At 38.2% G+C, this 20,225-nt stretch overlaps 1 protein-coding gene across 3 annotated transcripts in view; it reads left to right on the top strand.

The window, feature by feature from the left end:
• Window positions 1-20,225, top strand: part of SAMD12 (sterile alpha motif domain containing 12) — a 449,252-nt gene that overhangs the window by 354,898 nt on the left and 74,129 nt on the right. The window contains exon 5 of one of the 3 annotated variants that reach the window (XM_037802734.1): window positions 2,360-2,506. The exons of the other annotated variants lie outside the window; for them this stretch is intronic. Within the exon in view, the coding sequence (XP_037658662.1) occupies window positions 2,360-2,436 (77 nt within the window). The 3' untranslated portion in view covers window positions 2,437-2,506. Of the gene's footprint in view, window positions 1-2,359; window positions 2,507-20,225 lie in introns of those variants that run through there. 3 annotated transcript variants of the gene reach the window in all.

Raw genomic sequence — 20,225 nt, 5'->3', positions numbered from 1 at the left:
TGAGTGAGTAAGCCAAGGGAATTGTGAGGTTTGGTTAAAATGTTCTCTCTGCAGGTATATACAAAACTGTAGTAAAAGAAATCCTGAGCCAGAAAGGAATTTGTGAAAACATTCCTAAACTGGCCACCCACAAGTTCCCACTTAAAACTTCTTTTCCCTGAGTTTTACTTTTTGAAAGATTGTCTTTACAATTTGCATTTATTAAGTAGTAACTTGACTTCACACTAAGTAAAAAATTATCCTTCAATTAGAGTATTGGATTAGCATGAAACAACTAGTGTTAACCTCGTTTAGTTAATATAATTTAAACAAAAAGTTAATAAATGTGACATTCTGATTAAGCGGTATAATCTTATTATGGATAAATGTATAATTTGTTAGTTTTTTTTTTTTCTGAGAAGTACAAATGGTGCAAGGAGAGCCACTACTACCTTTGGATGTGACCTCTTGGGGCCACTATCTATTCCAGTCCCTTTATTGTAGGGAGTGTTTAGTGGCTCAGCCCAAGACTGCACAAATTAGTATAAGGTCAAGGCTCAAATGCAGATCTCAGTTTCTAGTCCAGCACTCTCTTTGCTAAACCATACAGCCACTTTATCAACTTGTGAGACTATCATTTTGAGGGTCATTAAATCCAAGACTTTGGAAATAGGGCTGTATTTGGAAGACTGTAGAAATAGCACTGTAGTAACCACTCTTCTCTGGATTTCTCATTAAATTTTCTTAATATTAAATTGGTCATTTTTTATTATTGGTCTAATGTGCCATGCTGTTATTTAAGGGCCGTAATTTCTACTTAGCTGATCCTTTGTGAGTGCTCACAAGTCATTGAGCCTTCCTTATTTGAGTCCTTTATATGAGCAACAGCCCCCCAAATCCCTCTTAATGATCATATAAATGGGTAAGACCTGAAAAAACTCAGAAGGCACCACTGATAAATGAATAATTTTGAAAGGCTGCTTCTTTCAAATTATAGCTATATTTAGAATCCAACTCTATATTCTCTGTATCTCAAAGCAAACTGGCAAGTAACTCAGACGTGTCATTTGGGGACTTTGTAAATAGTATTCGAAAATGATTTGCATCCACGCTGTGTTTGGAATGGTGTCCTTTGAGAACTTTAGGGAGATTGGAGTTGGCATGACAGACATGATAACACATAGAAACTCCCACAAATTAGAATCAGCGACAGCAGCCTACGAAAGGTCTCGGCAGCCCTTGATTCTTGTTAACATCCCTGTGAGGTAAGAAGCATCATGAATGACTGGACCATCCCACCTGGTGACATCATAGTTTTAGACCACCTGAGCATGCAGTGAATCCTTGGAAGGCCACTTTTGTTTATGGAAGCCATTTGGAGAAGGTGGGCTTGACCCTCAGGCCCCTCATATCATTCAAATTGTGTTTGGAAGACAGAACGTTTAACTGCCCGCCGTTTTGAGCTGCTGCTGCCAAGGAACCTCTGTCCTGCAGTGGCTGCAGGGGGTGTTAGCATGATCTAGCAGGTACCTCTCTTTCAACCTATCAATTAGGAAGAGGAGAGGCAGATGTGATATATTAGATTTCCCTAAGATGGATCGTCCTCAAAAATCTCATACTGGCAAGAGTAATTCAAGTTTCCAGGAATCCAAAATTTGCCACGTGACATCCCCAGAAGTCTGATGAGGCTTGACTGGTTTACTCTGCTAAATGAAACTGCTGAGATGACTGTCATGAGGTGATTAATAAAGTGCATAAATCTTAACTATGGGAAAAAAGAAGATGAATTGATGCATGCGCATATTGGAAATGTAATGAAACCAAATTGAAGCTACCAGGATTTGCTAATATATTGCATAGAAAATAATACCATGTTTAGTGCTCCTTGCTGGTCTATTTTTTCCTTTGTTTGTTTGTTTTTTTTTTAATCTCATTTTGAAAATGACCAAGAAGACATGATTTGTTTTATTTTTCATTTTTCTGGCATGGTAGACTTGAACTGGGAATAGAGATGGAAAGTAATAATTGCAGAGTATATATAGTACTCCTAGTATTTATCATTTATTATTCTCCATGTTAATGGAGATAAAAAAAAAATTTAAAGATTGGTTTATCTTCCCTTGAAGCTGCTTCTGGATGCCCTTAGTAATCATATAAGAAGTTTTGGTAGTTTCCAAAGTAATTAGAACCCTGAAGCAAATAAAATCTAAATGGCCTCTCATCTTTGAAGTTATTTTTTCTAACTAAATAGCTCTGTTATGCTATAATTATATACTAGTCATTATAAAATTAAAAATCATTTTAAATGAATGAATGCTTTAAAAAAAAACTGTTTCTTGCTAATTATTGTGAACTAATTGTAGTTTATGATAATCTTCAGGAAATCTGCAGTCATCACCTTACAGCCCTGGTCTCCAATGGTTGCAAGCTTCAATTCCAGAAGGAAAAAAAAAATGATGAGAAAGCAGTTCTAAGGCGATCAAAATCAGAATTTTCAGGATTTTGAAAAAATCTGACTTTCTGAAGACCATCACAGACAACTATCCAGACTGATGACATAAAAAAGCTATATTTTCGCATGGACCTGACAATAGACGCTTGTGCTCTACCAGACAGCATCTTACCTAATATCTCTGAGCCTCAATTTTCAAGTTTGGATTGTCCTTACCTTGCAGCATTGCTTTAAGGATTAAGGATAAGGTCTGTAAAATTTATAGCACAGAGATGAATGTCATGATCAGTGGCTAATATTATCATTGATTATCATCATTTCTGTTACTATTTTAGTGATAGAAAAATATACTATTGCTCACAGAGCCAGGCTTGGTCTTCAGGACAGGCAGCCCATGGTATCTCACGTCAGGTTGGTACAGATCGAGAACAGGGGACTTAATTCAACAATCCGAAAAAGCAGAGGCTTTCCTGTTATTTTCCTAACCTTACAGGCCAAGGTCAGGTTAAGCCTGAGTAGAAAGGGTGACTGTACAGGCCACACGTTTATTAGGGGCCTTCCCATGAACTAGCAAGCTCTTGAGAACCGACCTACTGACAATTTCACAAAAGTCCACAATTTGTCAATATTTCCCTAGGACAACAGGGAAAACAAAGGTAAACAAAATATAAAATAAGAACTGCAAAAGCCCCTAGACATGGGCCACATAAATGTCCCTTTTCTGCTCTCTTTATTTTACTCTATTACAAATTGATATCATGAGTTTTACAGGTTAGAGTACCAGGAGTTTGTCAGGAGGCAGAGGTGATGAATATCAAGATCAGGATTTCTCCCTAACTCCCAACAACATCTCAACAGTTTTTGTCAATAACTATTTCCTTTTACTGCTCTTAGCTCTTTGGTCTGGCTTCTCATTTTTCATTTTGCTGTTAGTGTAAAGAACGTTATCCCCTAGTTTCTTGGTTCTAGGTACTAAGTTTCCTGATCGTTTCTTATATAGCAGGCACAAAGCGTTTTCCATATGTTATCTTAATCCTTAAAGCAACTCAATTTTACAGCTGAGAAAAGTCTCATAGGCTCATAGACATAATAGGTGCTAGAGCTAGGGTTTGAGTGCAGGTCTGTCACATACCTGACAGCAGGCTTCCCTCCTAGCTGTATTCAACATGGTGGGTACAGAATTGTGGTTTCAGATGGGACACTCACCAGAGAAATCAAATTTTGATTCTAAATGCAGACACTGTGATGGGCACGTAGACTGTGGATCCTTAACCTTTGCTTCTCCAAACCTCCCTTAGACTCCTGTAGACTTAATGGAGTTGACCCAGTTCTTACAGTGCATAGGAGTTGAGCAAGAGACCCAAATCTAGCTAATTCTTCCAGGCTCTTCCTTCTTCCTTTGATTAATCCCCTTCATACCCACAGCTTCCTGGTCCCAGCACCCCGGCTTCCCAGTTAAAAGGAGCATGGAGAAACCTACCAGTTTATGATTCACTGCCTCGGGGATAATGGAAGAAAATGCTTTTAACTGAGTAGGCTAAGGGAGTGGAACTGTTAGCCTTTGTTATGTTTTTTAAAGTTGCTGGAAAGAACATGAAGGTTGGAAGGGTTTCAGAAGAAGGAAGAACTATTGATGAGAAACAGGAACAAACCATGCTAGGGATGAACAGGACCTTACAAAGACAAGAAAATTGTCATCCCTAACTGAATCTCAGACAGGAGGGCTGAACACATCTATCTAATATTCGCTTATCGCCACCCACCAGACTCAGACACCACAGTGAGACAACCAGCCAGCCATGCCATGTCTTTCTCCACGTGCCAAACAATGGTTCTCCCAGGGCCAGGCTTTGATAACAGCAATAGCTACCAATTATTGTAGACCCACTATAGGCCAGGTACTGAACTTGGTGCAGTACATACATTGCCCCATTTCACCTTTGTAATAACTCTGTGAGATGACAGTTTACAGACAAGACAATGAAGGCCCAGAGAGCTTAAACAGATTGCCTGCTGTCTTACAGTCAGAAAGGGGCAGCAGAGCTGGTGTCTAAGCCTTGTTCTCTCCAAAGTCTGTGTCCCCATTAGTGAATCTTTTTTGGAGAGATGGGGGCGGGGCAGGGAAAAGGATTTTTAGGGAAGGCTGGTGATGCCACAGTGATCTGAATAGTGGTGATGGCTCCTTATTTTTCAATGGTGGCTTTCAGATATTATTTTAAAAATTATAAAAAAAAAAAAACAGCCTTCAAGCTGCTATCTGGATTGTTTGACTTTTTCTATTTACCAAGTTCTTTTTAAAAAAAATCACTATACTCCCCCCAAAGTTGATGTCATCACTATAATATAGGGACAATCAGTCTCCCAGGGAAGGTTGATTAAAGCCTCATGAGTGCCCACTGACAATGGGGCAAAGGAGGGCAAATGGATTTACAAAACCCTCAAAGTTAGGAGATCCAGTCCAGAAGTCATTTTTTCTCAGGAAGCTAGTATTCCAGGCTCTTTCTTATAAGCATTCCTGAACAAACAAGGCCAAGAGCAGAGAAATTGAATAGAAAATCAGGAAGGGCCTGCCTGGATATAACTGGATGTGGCACCACATAACACAGACTTCTATACCCACACAGGAATTAGAGGGAACTTCAACCAGGTCATTTGTCTGCCTCATAAAGACAGTATCTTGTAGTTTACAACAACAGATGGATTTTTAGCTACTTCTTCTCCAAGACTCTCCCATAGCTCATTTTCTTGAAAACAATGGTACTGAGTGTACACATGTCATCTCTGGCAATTACAGAGAATTTAATGAATTTCACACCATCATTGCCAGTCAGCCTTGATGTTCCGTTTTTTTCTTGGTAGGAAGTATAGAAGGACTATTACATTAATAGACTCTCCATGGATCTTGGAAGGAAGGGACACATCAGGCTATCAGAATCACTCACTTCTCAATCTAACTGTGCAGATGTTCAAAACAGGATATGCTAATTCTTGTTCAACTCAGAGTGAAAATTCATAGAATCATATTTCTTGAAGGGAAATTATGAGGTCATCCCAGCCAGATCTGCCTTAAGCTAGGTATGCACCCAAACTGTAAAAAAGATAAAGAGATTGGCTAATTGTTTCATTTATCTTAAAGAAGTGCGAGAAACCTGGACCTTTCTTCATTTTATTATTAAGGAGGGCAAAAAATGATAGTTCAGGTTGCTCATAAATTACCCAAAGGAGTATATTTATAAAGGTTTCGTTTAATGACCTTGGTGGAAAGATGATTTGGTCATCTTTTAGAGTCACCTTTATTTTACCCATTTTATTGGCATGAAAGCTATGACTCAGAGTCATCTTTGTTCACTGAAAATGAGTTCAAACACCTTCCAGAATGTGGCACATTTTACTTTAGAGTGCCAGCAGGCATCTATAGACCAGAAAACCCTGTGCCTCCACACTTAGAATTTATGAATGGGAACATTCCCTAATAGGGGAAGCTTCTGAATGAAATTCCCAGTTAATGAGAATAGAATGCTACTATCCAACCTCAAGGTGAAACCACTCTGTTTACTCTGTAGTCATCTCCTCAATATCCTCTGCCCACGTCTCCTCAATCTCCTCTACTCTTTGGAGTTTTTGCTTCTTCTATTTCCTTCCATCTCTCTAAGTTCAAGACCCAGAGGAAATACTTCCTTGTTACAGAAAGCTCATCCCTGAAGCCCAGGAGGTACCTCCCTTTTTGGACTCAGTGCTGGATTGTTCTTACTCTTGTTTTCAGTCTGGTGTCACGAATTAGTCCAGATATGGCCAATGGACTTCATCTCTCGTGCCAATTCTGACTTGTCCTGGCTGATCAGAGGAAGAGTACAAGGTCACTTGCAGAGTCCATGGGAAAGGATTTTGTGATGGATTAGCAGCGTCTCTCATGGGCATAGCAGGGAAGACTGGAACATTTGGGCTATAATCTGCCCTCCCAAATCTAGCACATAAGGGTGTAGACAATAGGAATCTCATGCTCAGTGTTTTAGATCCCTTGAATGGCTCATGTAATCCTGACCTCTTAGTAGGGCCTCAAATCATATTTGTTGATTGATGTCCCAAAAGGTGCCATCGGCACATCAGGAGTAAGATCAAAATGAGACTGGAAAGCATCATTTTTGCTAAGAGACAACATTTCCTTTAAAAGTAAAATGCCAGAGGGAGAACTTTGTTTTTTTCTCTGTGAGTACTGGCCAACTCTCAAGATAATGTGAAATTCCACATGCAGTTCACTTCGAACTAGATTTTGTTTGTTATATGTCTAGGCTTATTGGAATTTTTATTATGTGTGTTTGTGTATATTTAATCCATAAGAACAGTTTGTCCAGCTGGTTTTACATGATGCCTAATTTGGGCTTAAACAATATGCTTACAGAAAAAAGAGGAAAAAATAAAGCATATATATCTGGCTGATATAAAAATAAAATGAAAATATTACAGGGAACCACAACTAATGAAAACAGTATGAATGATAAAAATAAAAATACTTGTATTTGCTTTAAAAACCTGCACCTTTATTTCCAGTGTGAACAACTGGGTAGTTGTCAACTTAAGGATCTAAATCCTGATCTCTGCCCAGTTTTAGCAAGCTCCAGTAACCTATAAGGTTCATTCTCATTTCACAAAGAATAAAACTCCCCTATACTTACAGCACTTACTGCAAGGTTAATTGGAATTTCAACTTCAACAATTTCTTGAAGCTTAGAGCAAAATATTGTGTGTTTGAAAGGCAAGAGACAGAAGTTGCAGGAGATTGAAAGGTTTTACACATAGGTTTTCCTTTCTTTGGATCAGAAGTTCTTTGGACCATAGAAGAAATAGGCAGCTATTATGTTCTGTTATTTTTCCAAACCCAGCAGATAACCTGCATTTGCCTATACAGGGGAGATAAAAGAAAGAAAGAACCTTTACCACCTTGGCATCCATATCCTTAGGAAAATGGGAATAACAGTGGACTTGGAATTAGAAGACCTAAATTCATTTCCTCCCAGCTATTTGACCTTGAGCATGAGTGTGTGACTTAGCCACTCCAAACCTTGAATTCCTCTCTGAAAAAAGGAAATAATCATTTTTACTTTACTCCACAGGGTCGTGATGGTTAGATAAGAAAATAGACGTGAAAGGACCTGATGAGCTTAGCGTCCTATTAAGCTATGACCATCCAGTGCCACACAACTCCAATTGCTTCCTCCCTTTTCCAAAACCATGCCTTAGAATAGAGATCATTAATGCCTTTTAAACTCATTTCTGCCCAAAGCAACTGAAGGATTCAACAAATTCCCCTCTGTAACAGTGACTTTTTATAGCTAGCTGGTGGGGCAGGAGATATGGTTGAAAAGACTGCCTGGTAAAAACCATAGCCTTAACGTAGAGAAAAGTATAATGAAGAGATGTTAAGGGCAGATAGAGGAAATACCGGTTTTGAAATTGGGGGAGGGATTTTAACCATCCCTGGAATCTTAGTAGGGGTTCTACGTTTAAAGCCATGCTGTCTGAACCTACTCAACACTAAACAGACTTGTCTCGGTACTTTCCTGGAAGCATTATACAGAACTCTTCCCCCTCGCCACCCCAAGGCAGGTTTCCAAGCAACTTCTAGATGTATCACATCATTTACAGGGAAGACTGGCAGGTGGATGACACATCCACTTCTGTAAACCTGATCCAGAGAGTGCCACTTTGTGCCAAATGTCAGCAGATCTTTTCCTAAAAATGCCTAAAATCTATGAAAAGACATCCATCCATTCACCAAATATTGGCTGTGTACCCACCACTGAGGAGGTGCTATGCTAGGAAATGACCGTTCCATGGGAAGCGAGACAGAAGCAGGCCCTGCTTACAACCACTGAACACAGGAAAAACCTTCCTGGCAGGAAAGGGACCTCCTCTCCACTAGACACCCCGATGGTACGGTTTAAAGGAGTGCTGGAATCCGAGCCCTCATGGAGTCTCGGTTCTTTCTCCCCAGCTACCATGTGATCTTTCTTGTCCTATTCCCTAATCTGTGAAATGAAAGACTGAACTGAGTTCTCTGGGGACCCTTAAAATTACACAATAAAATAAGGACCTTCCAAAAATAACATAATTCCTTGACCTTAGGAAAATTTGTGCCTCAGTTTCCGTATTTGTCAAAGGGAGATGACACTAGTGGCACACTAGCTCTTTCTGAATATGAACTGAGATAATATATGTTCTTATGAGTTTTAACAATATAAAGTGTCCATGTAAATATATGATGTTGCTAATATGATTAGGATGTAGTCATTAACGTAGAACAACAGAGGGCAGCCTTGCAAAATCTGCTTGGGGACACAGAGTGTATAGTACCTCTGCTACTTGGGCTGAAAGCCCAGAGACACCTGTCCCTACACAGGTGGCTAGCATATAGCCTGCAATGATTAGAAACTCTTATTTCTAGAGAACCTCCCCACCAAAGTTCTCAGGGCACAGTACATACATAGTACTACAATTGAGATAAGTCTCAGTTGCCTAATGAGAAAATAACCTTCTGACACCATCTGTGTGTTCCCTGGAAGCTAGGCTCAAACCGGTTTCTCATTTCTGAAGAACACTTAAGCCTTTTCTTTCCCTTTTGCTGCTGCTTGGAGCTTGCTTTTGGAAGCTGACCTATGTTTTTTTATTGCTCCAAAGTTTGATAGTCCAGAATCCTAGCTCCCTCCAGGTCATTAAATGCTATCAGCAGCATCTAGGCCAGCTTCACTGTGTTTCTACTGAGGGCTGTAATACGCAATAACCCTGGAGGTATCAGTGATGATAATTCTGTCCTTGTTTCTATCTCACACTCAAGTTTGTCCCTGCCCTTGTTGCAGAGAGTGGGCAATGGCCGATTGGAGATAAGCTCTGTGTATTTTGAGTGACTGTTCTTCCCCAAGATGCTTTGCTGCAAAACGGCACTAAGGGAAGGTTTAGTATTTGCTGTGACACCATAAAAACCAGACTAAAAAGCATATTTTGACTAAGAATGAGGACATTGTACTATCATTTACACAGGGGTTTGCTTTTGGAATTCCTTGTTCAGCTAAAGAAAATGTTATGACTGCTGATTTCATTGTTTATCTGGGCAATGGCAACAGAATAAAGCCTACAGGCATTTATTGTGTTCCCTCTCTCCATTGCAAAAGGACAAAATGGCCATGGACCAGTTGAGAGAAAGTGCAAAAGTCAACTCTGAATCTCAGGCATATTCTTTAGAAGGGGAATCATTTGCAGACAAAAATTTGCCAACATAGGTTGCATATACCTTTGGGTTTGTGTGTGGTGGTGTTTACACTTAAGGGTTCAACTGCCTCTTTGTTTAAGTGAATCCCACAAGGCCACACTGTTCATCTCCCATGAAGTGTTCCAAAAAGAAACATCGAAATTTCATACACATGGGCAGCAAGCAAGTGCTGCATGGAAATCAGCAACAGTGCCACAAATATGCATGTCCAGATTACAACTCTAAAATAATCTTCTTCCCTATTCCCTTATACCCATATAAAGCACAGACAGCGCTCTTCATAATGTCAAAACAAGGAAATGGTGGATGAATTAACCATTCCAGTTCTGCATCTTAGAACTCTCTTCTTGACTATGGTTCAAAGCATAATTCCAATGTGAATCAGAAGTGGGTGATTATAAGTAAGTTTGAAAAACACAGTGCTTGCGTCTCTTTTCATGTAATCATTTGTTATTAATATTAACCACAAACAATAATGAGAAATGGTAACATCTGATCATTGCCTAATATTGAAATGCACCAGGGCACACCCCAGTTTGATCTAGATTTCCATTCCAGTTAAAAGCATGGGAAGGCGTTAGGGTGCTTTTCTTTTCATGTGTATTCTATTAGTAATAAATGACTAATAATCTGATTGGTAGGAGTTCTTAAAAATAATAAAAATAACACCATCTGATTGTAATTTATATTTCAGAAAAGCAATTGTTATGCTTTCCTTTCCAGTGGAGGAAAATTGTTAGGGGTGAGCATTTTTGGGCTTTTTGACCACTTGGAATTTGTCTTCATTTTTGCACTGGAGGCTGAAGCAGCCCCAGACCCAGATGTGCAGTTGGTTTTGGTTCAATTTCAACTCTTTGGGGAGAATTACACAGAATCGCATAATGTTTCCTGAATGCCCAGATCATGTAAACACACCCATTTCATTTTAATAACAGAGCTAGGGACACCCACTGGGAGAGCATGCTAATACTTTGTTCTCTAGGTTATATGCTGGGGCCTTACACAAAGAAGGATTTACAACCTTTTATCACCCAAGGTATGGCAACATCTTGTGAGCCACTTTGCAAATACACATGGATGCAAATAATGAAAACAATACACCTTCACTTCCCTTGACTTCATATGCCATAAAGCCTCAGAAAAGAAGACTTGCTCAACTCAGCTCTACTTTTGTGATCACTGACTTTTAAACTATAGTGATCCAAACACTAACCCCTTCCCATATGGCTTAAGAGTAGGCTGTGTCTCCAACCTGGTTTTGAACAGAAATAGTTATGTTCCACTGATGAAGGTTTAACAGAAGTAGAGGGCCAATGACCAATGAAAACTCTCGCATGTACAGTCTTTATATTGTGTTCTTTAGGCTGTCCAGATGTTGGAGCATTCTTGGATTTACTTTAGATATTCACATCCTGCTAGGGAAAGGGAGACATGTGGGAAGAGATGGAGAGTAGTCCTTTTCTTGACCCTTTGCCTGTGGGAAGTTCCATAGTGATAAAGTACAGTGATAAAATAAGATTAGCCTGTATATGGCACTCTTGGGTCATCCATGGGACTTGGCATAGTGGCCTTCAATAACAGTTTAGGCTTAGCCTGCAGGGCTCTTGTATAAACAGACATATGTATTTTGTGAGATTTGCTAAATGAACCAATATCAGGAGTTTTTATGGACGGCTTAGTTACTCTCATAGGTTTAAACAATATTAAATAGGAGATAGCTGGTTAAAAGTAAAAATGACAATTAAAAATGAAAGTTGCTTAACACTAGAACCTGAACAAAGCTTGGCTTTGAAAGTGTTTGTTTACGTTATCACTGTTTATGTTTTCCCACAATCTGGACTCTTTCTGGAGTCGATAAATACCATGTTTACTAACAAAATGAGTACTAGCAATTAGCAGAGTTCTAGCCAATGCTGGATAAATAGCTGCATTGTTTGCTATGAAAATTACCAGGGAAAGACTAACCAGGATTGTTCTTGGCCACTCTGGAAAAAAAAAAATCCCTCAGATCCCTCTATATAGGGAAATGCAACTTGTTTCAGGACAAAGGGCATGGAATTAGATGGACAAGAGTTTGAATCTCAATTCAGTAATTTAATAACCTTGAAATGTGGTCTCAGGTTCCTCCTCTATAAAGTGGATGTAATAATAACTATCTCATGGAGTTGTCATAAGGATTAAATAAGGTAAGTGTAAACAATATATGCAGTGGAAGAAAAGCATTCTAAGGTTCTTTCCTTGATCCCTAAAGAATAGCCTCTGGACATTTTTTACTTAGGAGACATACACATCAAAAATATTACTTTTCCACCTTGTCCCAGCCTGCATAAACCTGTCAAAATTACGTAAGGAAATGATCGCATCATAACCAAAGCATTGTCTTCCACCTCTAGTAAGATAAACAACCAGATGTTTAGAGAAACCCTCCCAGTTTGCACTTAAATACACTAGATAATATACAGATGATGATGATAATGATGGTGATAGATTGATTGATTGATTGATTGATGGAGAGATGTTAGATGGATAAAGATAGATATAGAGATATAAAGGAGAACAGTCAAAGTCAAGAGACATCCAGAAAGCTACTTCACAGAAATAGTGCATAAAGCAAATTCTGGAGCTGGCAGTTTGTCCAATCCTTGGTGGTGTGGAGCCCAGGTTTGAGAGCTATGTACAGTATGGGAGAGAGGTGGATGGTCAAGAGTCAAGACCTGAGTGGGATGGGAAGTTGAATCAGATATCCTTCACAGAAGGCCAAAAAGCTGGGAATCCAAAGGGTGACCTTTTCAGCCACAGAAGATTTGCTTTTCATGACTCCAGGTAATGGTGGAGAGTGTGTGTAACCTGTAATTTCTGGGCTTGAAGAAAACCTGGAGGGGGGAGGAGAAAAAAAACTTCAAACAATCCTCAGAAAGTAAAGAAAGGAAGACGGTAATTGAAGAGACACAGAAAAAGTGGAACAAATAGCACAAAATAAAATAGTAAAAATGGATCCAGCTATTTCAGAAACCAAAATTAATATAGCTGTATCATCCTCTCCCATCCAATGACAAAGATTGTCAAACTGCATTAACACAAACACACTCAATCTGCCAAACAAAATTCAACTATATATTGTTTATAAGAAACATGAATAGTTGAAAGTAAAGGTTAGAAATAGATACTCCAGGCAAATATTAACCTAAAGAAAGCCTTCATTAATATAACAACAACATCAAACAAAATAGAATTAAAGGCAACAAGTAATATAATAGAAATAAAGACATATATTACATATTCTTAAAGGTAAATATTCCCCTAATTAACTATAATAATGTTGAATTTATATGTAATGAAAAGCATAGCCTCAAATATTAAAGACAAATTGACAAATTACAGGAAGAAATATACAAGTTCATGTCATAGTAGGAATTTTTTATATATAATTAGATCAAGCACATAAAAAATTATTCAATAATATAGAAAACTAGAACAACACTATGAATAAGCTTGATCTAAAAGACGTATATAGAATGCTCTTCCACCAACTGGAAAATACATATTCCTTTGAGGGAGACAGAGAACATTTATAAAAATTAATTGTGTTCTAGGGCATAAAGCAACTCTCAACAAATGTTAAAGAATCCATTTTATCATACGGATTATAAACAAATCAATTATAAGGAGGTAACAGAAGTACATGCATATGGAAATTATAAAACCCACTTTTAAATAAGCTATGGGTTAAATAATATGTCATAATGGAAATTAGAAAATACCTAGAACTAAAAAATAAAATAAAAACTACTTACAAGAATCTGTGAGATGCAGCTAAAGCATTACTTAAAGAGAAATTTGTAGCCTTGAATGCTCATGTTAAAAAATAATATAATAAATTTATCAATTGGAGAATTTAGAGAAAGAGCAGCAGAAAAAACTCAGAGGTAGAAAATGGGTAAAAAATTAAGATAACAAAAACTAATGAAATAGAAAACAAAACATGATAGAGGATCACTAGTGCCAAAAGTCAATTCTTTGAAAAAAATAATAAGATTGATTACAAAAAAGAAAATGCACAAGTAAGCAACATGAAGAATACAAGAGACTACAGATGCAAAAAAAGTTAATGCAAAAGATGCAAAAGGAGTTAATCAGACAATAAGGCAATATTATAAACTACTTTATGCAGATAAATTTGAAAATTTAGATTAAATGGACAATCTAAAAATATGCAAATTTTCAAAACCAATTTGATAAAAAAATAGAAAATCTGAATGTACCTATAACCATGAAAGAAATGAAATCAGTAATTAAATTTTTCCCACTAGGAAGCACTAGACCAGAAGGTTTTGCTTGAGTTCTGCCAAATGTTCAATTCCAAAATACATAAACTTCTTTAGACAATAAAAGGAGGCAATATTTCCAAACTTATTCTACAAGACCATTCTTAACCTTTGATCCAAAACTCGACACAGGCAGTATAAGAAACTAAAACTACATACCCTTCACACATCTAGAACATTAACAATTAAACAGAACATTAGCAAGCCAAATTAAGCAATGTATTTCAAAAATAATATATCATAAATTTTGGTTTATCCTGAAAGCCAGGTTAGGTTATTAGTAGTAAGTTATTTAATGAAATTTATCAAATCAACTGATTAAGAGGAAAAAAAAACATGTCATCTCAATAGATACCAAATAATCATTTATTAAAATTCTATTCATGGTAATAGTTCCTAGCAAACTGAGAATAGAAGGAAACTTTCTTTGCCTGATATTATCTACAAAAAAACTTGTGGCAAACATCATATTCAATGGTGAAATGTTTAAACCACCCCCATTAAAATTGGGAACAAAACATGGATGCCCACTATCACCACTTCTGTCCAGCATAATATTGGAGATTCTAACCTAAAGAAACATGAATTAGGGAATACTTTGTGTATCAGGAGATATACACACGAATATTCATAGCAGCTTTTATTTTAATAGCAGAACACTGGAAATTATCCAATTACCCTTTGACTTAGAATGAGTAAATCAAGTGTGGTACTTGATATAATGGCCTACTACACAGTAGTGACAACAATGGAGATGTCTGTTCGTCAGCATGGATGAATGGTGTTGCGCATAAAAAGCTAATCACAGAAGAATACCTACAGTATCTTTCCATTTATATGCAGTTTATGTAAAGTTTAGAAACAGGAAAAATTTAATGTATATTTTGAAATACCTACATAGGTAAACTTTAAAGAAAAGTCCGGAGATGATTAAAACAAAATTCAGAATCTTGGTTACATCCAAGTGGAGCATGGATGAAGGATCAGGGAAGGGCTCATGTATCTACTTAAGCTGGCAGTAGATACATGGTATTTATTATTATTAGTTAGACTCTGGATTTTGTATTATCTGTATGATATTTCACAATATATGATACAAAATGTCGTCATATATGTGGATGGAATGCACATTCTTCCTTGGTTTACTGCCCTTGTTTCCCCATCAAAGGCATCAGTTTTAGAATACTGCTGAAATCATGTGCAAGAAACCTCACAGAATGATCATTTAACTGTTGTTGTCCTTTTGTGTTTATTTGGTCTGTGGTCAAATTCTCCTATTTTATTTCCCTTCACAGTCTCCTAAATCTACCCTTTCACTTCTCATAGCTGTAGGTCCCTGTAAGCTACAGCTCTCTCACTAGATCATTTGCAAATTCCCTAACTTCTCTGAGCTATTTACTTGTCTGTAAAGCAGAAATTTAATACCATGGGAGTGAGGATAAAACAAAATTATTTATCTGCCTGGAATTTTGTAAGCCCTGAATAAACATTAACTATTGTTCTAGTTTGCTAATGATGCTGGAATGCAAAACACCAGAAATGGACTGGGTTTTATAAAGGGGGGTTATTTGGTTATACAGTTATAGTCTTAAGGCCATAAAGTGTCCAAGGTAACACACCAACAATCGGGTACCTTCATTTGAGGGTGGCCGATAGCATCTGGAATACCTCTGTTAGCTGGGAAGGCACGTGGCTGGCGTATGCTCCAAGTTCTGATTTCAAAATTGCTTTCTCCTAAGACGTTCCTCTCTAGGCCACAGCTCCTCTTCAAAATGTCACTCTCAGTTGCTCTTGGGGCATTTGTCCTCTCTTAGCTTTTCTAGAGCAAGAGTCTGCTTTCAACTGCCATCTTCAAACTGTCTCTCATCTGCAGCTCCTCTCTCAGCTCCTGTGCATTCTTCCAAGTGTCCCTCTTGGCTGTAGCAAGCTCACTCCTTCGGTCTGAGCTTATATAGTGCTCCAGTAAACTAATCAAGGCCCATGCTGAATGGGTGGGTCCACACATCCATGGAAATTATCCAATGAAAGATCTCACCCACAGTTGAGTGATCACATCTCCACAGAAACATCCAACCAAGAGCTCCAACACAGTCAACACCAATATGTTTCCTGCCCACACAAGACTGCATCAAAGATAATGGCATTTGGGGGGACATAATACATCCAAACCAGCACAGCTATTGATTGTTGTTACGAAATGAAATACCTCACTCCTAATACCCACACACTGTCTGACACAAAGTAGATGCTAAATACATCACCAACAGCCTTCGTGTCATGGACCCAGGCTTTGTTCATTTCCCATTTTATGATGACCTCCTGGAGAACTTGTCCCTACTTCCAGGACAGTACCCACTTCACTGATGCTCAGCCCTGCTCCACGGGCAGTTCCTTGAGGTAGGTTCTCTGCTTTTCCAGCTGTGTATCTGCCTTGCCTGTCGTGTTCCTGGCACACTGTTGGGGCATCCTGAATGTTTACTGGATTTGGTTAACCCACCCCACCCCTTTAAGGTCATGTATTGACAACCGATTTCATAATGATCACACCTGGTGTCTCAAATCCCATCCCAGGGCCATCCTGGAGGCCTTCGCTCTCCTGGTTTCCTCAACTCTGAGCTGTCCTTTCTTCATTTCTCAAGCTCACTAGTTGACCAACTACCTTGTCCAGTTGGTCATCCAGGGCCCTTCCTCGTCCATGAAATTCAACAAGGTGACATATAAAAGCTGCTACTACCTACATGAAATGTAAGAGGTTTTTGTTCTACTCCCACACTCTCTCCTTGCATTCAAGCAGTTCCCCAAATTCCAACAATGAATCATGGCTTTCCAGTCTAGAAATAAAAGATGTGATAACTTCCCCCTCGTCCATTTGATTTAAACTTGGAACCCCTGTAACCTTCACTTGCCCAATAATTATACTGCTGATGCAATTGCTCCTTGGCCTGCTCATGGTATAAATATTTTATCTTATCTCTTCTTTATGCTTGCTTGTTCTCTGTTCATTTGCTATGTGTTCTTTCTCTCTGTGATTCAGGATATATGTGACTTACTGTCTTTTGGATTATAAGATCAAGTGCATGATCTAGGCAAAGGTCAAGGATGTGCACAAGAGATCACCAGGAAAGAGTATCTTATGCCTCTGTCATTAATTTTCCCCTTTAATTCTCCTTTTTAATGGGCAAGCCATGAAAACCACCAAAATTCAGTACTAGTGTATTTGGTAACACCTAACCCCCAAAAAAGCACAAATAAAAATGAAGAATGTTTCTGTTCCATGTGCTATGTGCACAGTATTAAATTCATAGTCCAAATGAACATTAAAAGAAGTATGAAAACTCAAATGACCATCCTACTCTCTGGTAATTTCAATCGAAACATGATGAACATGTGGTGAAACAGGAGAAAAGAAAGTGGGTGGTAAAGATATTGCTGGCAATAATGTCCATTCAAGAAATGGAAATATAGAGAAAGAGGAATCAGCTAGTTCTTGGGCATTGATGAAAGTAAAATACACAAATATATAGAAGGGGAGGAAGTTCACTTTATTTTATAAAATTCTTCAGATTTCAGGCAGTTACATAGCTAACCTAACACTACCACCCCAGATTCTGGGGTATTTTCGCTAGTGCTACTTACTTGCTGTATCCAGAAACTCAAAGGATTAGTGCTATTGGGAACATAAGGGAACATCTAGTCACTCTGCAAAGAAGCCCAAATATTCTTGGAGCAGACAGTTAACAGGAATTTGTGAAGCAGCCTGGCCATGATTCCATAATAGGAAGTAGTGATGCCTGCAGAAGACTGTAAGGACATGCCCCTCCACCACCACCACTAAGGTAATCACATCAAAATATTTTCTTTTATTGTGCCAGCCACATTAAACATGTCTGCTAACCTCGGCTGGCCCTTGGATGACTCGTTTGTGAGCCTTAACTCCCACTGCACAGAGGAGATGCCAACGGCAGCTGTGCTTTACCCAGGGTTTCACAAACGGGATAGTTCTAGGATCCATATCTATTTGGGCTGATGGTTTCAATCTGAAACTGCAAAGAAAAGGATGTACAGGGGTTTTTAGGCAAACAATTCTGGCAGGCTGGAATAAAATTAACTAAATGAGAGGACTATAGAAATTTTGTAAATAGTACAAAGTATTAGGGTCAATAGAAGAGACCAAAAGCTTGATTGAATAAAACATCTTGCTTCCACATCATTGCATCCTTGTCCGTATTGATCAGCTGTAATAGAGAGTGAGAGAAGATATTGACTGACTGAGGCTATCTTAGGTATTTGGGCCTGAATGCACCATGGACTATCAAGAAGGCAATGCTCTACGGAAGCCTAAAGTTAGGAAGGTTAAAGGCAAAGGGGCTGGAATATAAGGTATTCAGTATTTATAACAATCTGGCAAATGACTTACTTCAGGCAGAATGGGCCTCATTTACTCCAACTATAAACTACAGATAAGCATATATTGGTTATTGACTTACAAATAGCTGTTGAAGAAATGCCTACTTAAAGTATTTGCCTGGGTTTTTTACAGTATTGATTTCTAAAACATTCTCAAAAACAGCAGAAGCAGACCGAATACATACTTCTACATTCGCTCCTTCCTAAAATCCAAACAAAACAACCTCACAGAAAAACTTCAAAGGCATAAATCCATCAAAACATGGAAAACAAAGGGGAGATGATGGTAGAAAACTTTTGGAAGCTGAGCCAGCAATAGGGAAAACTCAGAACCAACCCAATTTAAACAGTAGAATCATCAAAAGGCTCAAGATTGGGCAGTACCTGATACCTCTGGAATTGGGAGTGAAAGATGGGGCGGCAGGTAAAATAAAGATGATGATTGGAAAGTTTAAAAAACAATCAGACCTCCAGATCCCCTCTCCCACTCCGTAAATCCAGGAGACTGCCCCACCCACCCTGGTCAATGTCTGAAGCTTTATTCCTAAAAAGGATAAATTAGAGGGTCTCTGGGCATGGCGTATACCAGGCCCAGTTGAGAGCAAGTATCCAGGAGATATTTCTTCAGGAAGATGAAATTGGAACAGCCTGAGACAGTATTCAGACAACTGGTGAAGAGTTTGGGACTGAGTTAGTGATATTTAGAAAATCAAATTAAAAAACAAGACAATTATTAGTTCCAGGGAATACAATAGTCATGCAGAAAGGAACTATGTTGATAATTTATGCCACAGTTCATTCTGGATAGCATTTAAATTGTAAAAATAATGTAAACATTGAACCTTAATTTAATGAAATTACTATATTAGGATTAAGGGGATATGGAGAGATGTGTGACAGAAGGGGTGGGGGGAGAGTTAAGTCCTCTGCGTCCATAGTGGTCAATTGATAGAAAAAGTTTTACTTTTTTAAAAGAATAGCAATATATGGACAGTATTTGAGAAATGCAGGTAAATACAAAATTACCAGTTAAAAGGAGATGAGAGTAAGGGGGAAGGAAAAAGGATATTGTAAGATGCTTTTTATAGCAAGCCTTATAGAGCTATTTGTATTTTTAAACTGCAGGCCTGTATATCTTTGATTTGAAAATTATATGTATGTATATGTACATATATATTGGAAATGTTTTAAAATTGCATAATGTAATAAAGGTTTTCAAAACAATAAATAAAAATAAGATGGAAATATTTCATGAATAACTGAACTAGTGAAAGTGTTCATGTCAGCAGCCAGAGATGAGGGGGAACAGAGAATTTTCTTTTCCTCATCTCTGCATCATTCCTAGCAAGTGCCCATGCTGCTGAAGTGATGTCCTCATCTGGAACTGATGAAATGTCATACTCTAGCTTAGGAATAACAGGAACCAGGTGGCCACGGCCTTCTCAGAGCATCTCATTTTTAACTGCTTTTATTTATCCTCCTTTTTCGGTTGCATTTCTTTATGGTGTTCTTTAATCTTGCAGATAGTAAAAATTCTTTTTAAGAATCATGGAATCATAAGGCTTGAAAACTTCTCTGGAGTCTATGGAGTCTACTTACCCACCTCCCCCTTGAACAAATTCTAGAATGAATAGGGTATATGCCTTTTACAAAAAAAAAGCAGGAGATCGGGTTGGAAATCGCTGCTCATCTATCCTAGTGTTTTGCAGTGTATGAAGTCTTATGGCCTTGGATATGGAGCTTTATGGTTTTTAACCTTTTTTGAGTCATGAGGTTCTTAATCTCATTAAAGCTGTGG

This window comes from Choloepus didactylus, chromosome 14 (assembly GCF_015220235.1).
Source record: "Choloepus didactylus isolate mChoDid1 chromosome 14, mChoDid1.pri, whole genome shotgun sequence".
NCBI classification, from domain to species: Eukaryota; Metazoa; Chordata; class Mammalia; order Pilosa; family Megalonychidae; genus Choloepus; species Choloepus didactylus.
Note: the sequence above shows the minus strand (reverse complement) of the source record. Positions and strands in the feature narration are given on the sequence as shown.